Source organism: Notolepis coatsorum (genome assembly GCF_963971535.1).
Source record: "Notolepis coatsorum genome assembly, chromosome: 6".
NCBI classification, from domain to species: Eukaryota; Metazoa; Chordata; class Actinopteri; order Aulopiformes; family Paralepididae; genus Notolepis; species Notolepis coatsorum.
This window is the reverse complement of record NC_140170.1, coordinates 129,378,177-129,384,176: the sequence shown is the minus strand read 5'-3', so window position 1 is coordinate 129,384,176 and position 6,000 is coordinate 129,378,177. Positions and strand designations below refer to the sequence as shown.

The 6,000-nt window shown below is 42.5% G+C and overlaps 1 protein-coding gene across 1 annotated transcript in view; it reads right to left on the bottom strand.

Annotated features, from left to right (window-relative positions):
* Window positions 1-733: 733 nt before the first annotated feature.
* The window catches only part of eif6 (eukaryotic translation initiation factor 6), a 30,336-nt gene continuing 25,069 nt past the window's right edge, over window positions 734-6,000 (bottom strand). The window contains exon 7 of the mRNA XM_084317137.1: window positions 734-1,360. Within this exon, the coding sequence (XP_084173263.1) occupies window positions 1,351-1,360 (10 nt within the window). The 3' untranslated portion in view covers window positions 734-1,350. The remainder of the gene's footprint in view (window positions 1,361-6,000) is intronic.

Below are 6,000 nucleotides of genomic sequence, written 5' to 3'. Positions count from 1 at the left end.
GTTTGATATAGAGCTGTGAACCTATTTGATCCTTATTTTATCCAGTGCACACTTTCAGTTAATGGAATCGGATTGTATTTATTACTGCTAACACTACAAAATAATATATAGCATAATGTAGACTCAAAACATGTTGAGGTCAGAAAGCGTCTTGACAAATGTTGATTTCTGGAGTGGAATGCAGCGCAACTTTATGAAAGTTCTGTCAAGCCAGGGTCCAGCTAGCCCCTTACGTGACTGCGATCTGCAAGCCAGGGGCTTTTCGTATCCGCAGTCACTCTCAGCTATGCCGCCACCAGGCTCATATTAAGTACCAAGCGCTGAATGCTGAGCTGGGGTGGGTAAAAAATATATCAGATATGAATTTCAAAGATACCCAGCGTACAATATGGGTTTAACACAGCTTTACAGTGGGGTCTGGAAGCTCGGAGTTGCTAATAAACAGTTTAAATCATTGTTACAAAACAAGTGGTACTTACAGACCGAACGTCCATTTCCGCCGTTGGTGTCACAGCGCATGCGCACCAGGCAGCCAAATAGCGGCAGAAGAAGAAGACGCCATCTTGCCAACATTCGCTCTGTGAGTACCACTCGTTTTGTAACAATGATTTAAACTGTTTATTAGCAACTCCGAGCTTCCAGACCCCACCGTAAAGCCGTGTTAAACCCATATTGTACACTGGTTATCTTTGAAATTCATATCTGATATATTTTTGACCCATCCCCAGCTCAGAATTCAGCGCTTGGTACTTAATATGAGCCTGGTGGCGGCATAGCTGAGAGTGACTGCGGATACGAAAAGCCCCTGGCTTGCAGATCGCAGTCATGTAAGGGGCTAGGGTCCAGCATTAAGAACCTCTTTATTCATATGGGAACCTACCATCGGTAGAAAAGATTAGAGGCACCGATTATCCATCATTGGCAGAATCTACACAGGCACAACAGAAGATACATACTTACATTAAACTTGCCAACTTTTTTTTTCAGATCTGAGTTTTTCCAGGACCATCTACATAAGAGAGAAATCACACATAATATGATTTCTCCCCGTTAAGTGCAACTGAAATATAAACACCACATCTCTTGTGTGGCAAACGTTTAAAAGCCAGCTTCATCTGCTGTTCCTGTGTAAAGGCAGTTCTAAACAGTGGATTTCTCCCCCTTAAACCCATTTTGTGTCCTAGTTTAGTTGAACTGAAAGGACACAAAATGGCCACCACCAGGAAAGCAAAATACAGGTGTGAAAAGAGCCGTTTGATAGAAGGGTTGAGGTCCAGCAGCTCGTTGGCTCAGCCTCCCAGACCTCACACGCCACACTATTCCCCAATGGTAGACCGCTGGCCAGACTTTTTATGTCAAGCTGGAAAGAAAGAGAGAAGTGGAAGTATTAGGATAAGATAGGATATTCCTTTATTGATACATCTAAAATAGTATGCAGCATGGGAGAGGGGAGGTACAGGTAGTAAAAACAAGCAGTGTAAACAATATAACAAGTCAATATAATTAACTAACTCACTGAAATAGTATTCACATAAGGTGCAGTATGCATAAGGTAGTGTTATTGTCCTTTTTAGGTTCCTAGTAGTTGTAGTTGGATGTCTGGCAGCAGTCCCTGCCCACTGTTGTGGAGCCTGATGGTCGCTGGTATGAAGGACTGGCCGAGGCGGTTAGTTGAGTGTCGGGGGGGGGGTATGAGTCTGACTGTCGTAGAGGGGGTGGGAGGGATTCTCCAGGATAGCAGCCAGCTTCCTTCTCATCCCCCTCTCTGCCATCACCTCTAGTCTGACCAGCTCCTTCCTCACCAGCTTTACCCATTACAAATGGGCAATTTGTCAATACTGTGTTTATGTTTGCATGCATCTTGCATTCAGTCAGCTAGTCTGCGTTAGACATGTTGAACAGTAATTTTCATGCTGCTGAGCATTCAAACCAACCTGTCCATCAGCAAGTCTCACGCTAAAGGGGATGGCAGGTCACTCAGTGAGTCTCTCACGCTAAAGGGGAGGGCAGGTCAGTGAGTATTTCACGCTAAAGGGGAGGGCAGGTCAGTGAGTATCTCACGCTAAAGGGGGAGGGCAGGTCAGCGAGTCTCTCACGCTAAAGGGGAGGGCAGGTCAGCGAGTCTCTCACGCTAAAGGGGAGGGCAGGTCAAAGCGTTCTCAAACCAACCTGTCGATCAGAGTCTCTCACGCTAAAGGGGCTGGCGGGTCAAAGTTTGATGTAGATGTGTGTGTATGTATGTATACCATGTGTATATCAACTGAACACAATATTAGGAAGCATACTATTTTAGATGTATAGAAGTCTGCTCAGTTGGCACTTGTGGGATTGACAGAAGGGAGAACACTAACATATCTGTTGTTCGGCCATGTGAGGGTAGATATCTGCCCATGCCGACTGCTCCAAAGTGCTCGAGATATGTCCAATTAATCAGACAACTAATGAATGAATGTATACCTTTATTAATGTCAGGGCTGTACAGTGCGAGATATATATTGCATGTGCTACAGCAACATCGGTCTGTGCGATTAATGGATTTACTTCAGTAGCACTGGTGCGATAGGCATTCGGTTCATTCATGTCGATACTCTATTTTGAAAATCCTGTAGCGGGTCTCATTTCCGCGTAAGCGCAGCTCCAGCTATAATAACTATGGCTCCGGCAGCTAGCAACGCTCAGTTCATATCGATACTCTTATTTTGAAAATCCGTGGTGTCGTGACTCATATCCGCTCGGCTCCACAGCAGTACTCGTCTCGCAGTAGCAGCAGTAGCGTCTGGAACACGTACATTGCACCATAGCAAGGCTAGTGTGCCTATTTCGCGATCCAAAACAAATCCCTGCTGTTTTATTCTGCAACGGGTCAAATGCATATAACATGCTTTGCAATCCTCGCCATTCCTTTATGACCATGTCGTGTTTAAGACCGGATTTAACAGGCAGGCATTCTCCCTTCTGTGTGTGTGCGTTTGAAAAGAGATGTCAGACGAGTATATTATATTGATAGTAAATGTACTGAGGGTGGACAGATAATGTTGATATTTAAACATAAAAAATACAATACATAATAAATGTATGCATGATCATCATGCAACATAAAACAATTGCAGGAACGGTTTGGGAGAGGAAGGGGTTTTAGGTTGAGTGTTCCAAAAAATGTTTACTTAAAGTTTAAAGCTCAATATATCAAAACGTGGCACTTTATAGTGAACAGGAGGTCTATTTGTATTAAAAACAATAAATAGTTTTTCATTTAAATGTCTGGAAGAGCTAAATTTCTTTTTCCCCAAATTATATTTGTTACCTTTTTTGAGTTGATCTAAATGTTACAGATTGTGTTAAATGGGCTTATGATATCATCTCATATCGATTGCAGGCACATGCATTGTATCGTATCGTGGCAGATATCGGCAAATATCGTATCGTTGTCCAAAGAATCGATATCGTATCGTGATGAAAAAATAGTTTTTCATTTAAATGTCTGGAAGAGCTAATTTCTTTTTTCAAATTATATTTGTTACGTTTTTTTGAGTTGATCTAAATGTTACAGATTGTGTTAAATGGGCTTATGATATCATCTCATATCGATTGCAGGCACCTGCATTGTATCGTATCGTGGCAGATATCGGCAAATATCGTATCGTTGTCCAAAGAATCGATATCGTATCGTGATGAAACAGGCGATTCCCACCCCTAGTAGAGTCCATACACCAAACACAAAATCCCATAATTCCTTACACGTAACGTGTCTGGCTGTGTGACGTCAACTTGTCAGCATGAAAATGACAGCCAAACATGGCACTGCAACTAAATAACACAAATACAATAGGCACATTTGTGACTGTAGGCACATTTGTGACTGTTACAAATATAACACGTTTTATACTTGTGCTACAAGATTTTGGCCTGTGCTACAAAACTATCAACCTCTGTAGCACCAGTGCTATGTGCAAAAACGTACAGCCCTGATTAATGTATATATGTATTGCAGTCTTTTTATTTTTTTCTCCGCTGGAGATACTTGATATGTCCAGGTTGTACTGAATTGTTTTATATTTTTGATCAAGTACTGAAAAGCATAATTTTTCAGCCTCAGGAGTTCAGGCTATTTTTGGATGGGCTCCGCCCATAAGTGCTTTGAGTGAGTCACCCACAGTCTGTGACTGGCAGACAGAGAGATAGAGAGAGAGAGGGGGACACAGAGCATAAAGTTATCTCTCCACTGCTTCCCCCACGCGGTCCAGGTTGTGTGTAAATGTGTGTTTGACACACTCCTGCGCCGCGGTCCCTCTCTCTACCAGGGAGAAGCCCGGCGCGCCAGGTTGTAAAATGCATCTCTCTCTCGCTCTCTCTGAGGAAGTGAAGATATTTCCACTCGCTCTGCTGTCGCTGTCAACCATAGAGGGGGTTAGTTATGCAAATCAGTACCCTATTCACGTCAGCAATACCATCAAATCAGAACAGCTTAGTTGAGTGAGGGAAGATCTTGTGAACTCGAGACTAGACTGATGAGTCAATATGGTAATTAGAGACAGACCCATTGTAACTAACCTCTATTGCTATAAAAGAATGCTAAACACTGGAAAGCGCCATTTATAATGCATGTCCCCTTTAATCATCTTCCCTTTATTCATTTCCTTAGATTTTTTGTACACGTGATCTCAAGAAGGTACTGAACAAGCTATTTTATGGTCATATTTAGTACATTGTCCTGGAATACACCGCTTGGAAACGAGGCTGGCTAGGATAATTACCGTACTTTTCGGACTATAAGCCGCGGCTTTCCCCCCAATTTTTCGACCCTGCGGCTTATATAACGGTGCGGCTTATATGTGACTCAACGTGACCAAACCCGAAAATGTAAAAATCTAAATATAGCTTTTTTGACTGCATTGAAATGTTATTTATCTGTTCCCTTATTTGCTAAACTTAATACAACTTGTAAATGAGTTAATTCTTGTTATTTGTCCGACAGTATTGTGTCCCAATGCTAATTACATATGGTAATTAAACATTAAAACACCTGCGGCTTATAGTCCAGTGCGGCTTATATATGTACACATCATTCAATTTAGCTGCTGCGGCTTATAGTCAGGTGCGGCTTATAGTGCGAAAAGTACGGTAGCTTGCACGGCGCTATTTTACAGTTTACCTGCCGAGTTGGTGTGTGTTTTGAATTCTGAGGGTAACTGTTATAGTAGTGTGGGGTATACGGTGGACGTCGTTGCAATGTATTGGGGCGGAACAGAGTATTTTAGGGTCATATTTAGTACATTGTCATGAGATACTACGCTTGCTCTGGCTAACTGCTAACGTGCGCGGACTGACGACGACATCAACTCGACTCTCGAGACATTCGCAGCAGCAAAACAAGTCTATTAATAGCCCGTCCATCGGCGCCGGGCATAAGAAGTTAATTAAACTTGACAGACATTATATCGACGATAATTATCGATAGAGTTATATGAAAATAATTTTATCGCGATAACGTTTTTGGCCATATCGCCCAGCTCCGTTCTGAACCCTCTGAACCTTGGTGCTCTCTGGCGAACCACCCCGCGTTTACACCCATTTAAGCAGAACCAACATTCCACGGTCTCCGCCATCAACGGGGGCGTTACTCAGGTAAAAATAATGCGTGGAGAGCGAGCCTCAGCGCGAGCACACAAAAGCACACACACACTGTATACGTTTGAAATGAATCGTTCCAGCAAAGTATGCTTCTATTATTCGAATGACTTGTTTTAATGGGTATCATCATGGGTAAGTCCTACTGTAGAACATGACATAATAGCATGATATCAGATTTATTAATGCCAATAATGCATGACGACCGCAATTGGCACTTGAAAAGTGTAAATGATGGATTAGTCAGTAGCAATTCATGACTGCTCGTTTAGCTCAACTGGTTAGTGCGCTGCCTGTGGACCATATGGTCCCCAGTTCGAATCTCTTGCTTACTTTTTTTTTTTGTAACGTTAAATAATTTATCCACTCTGG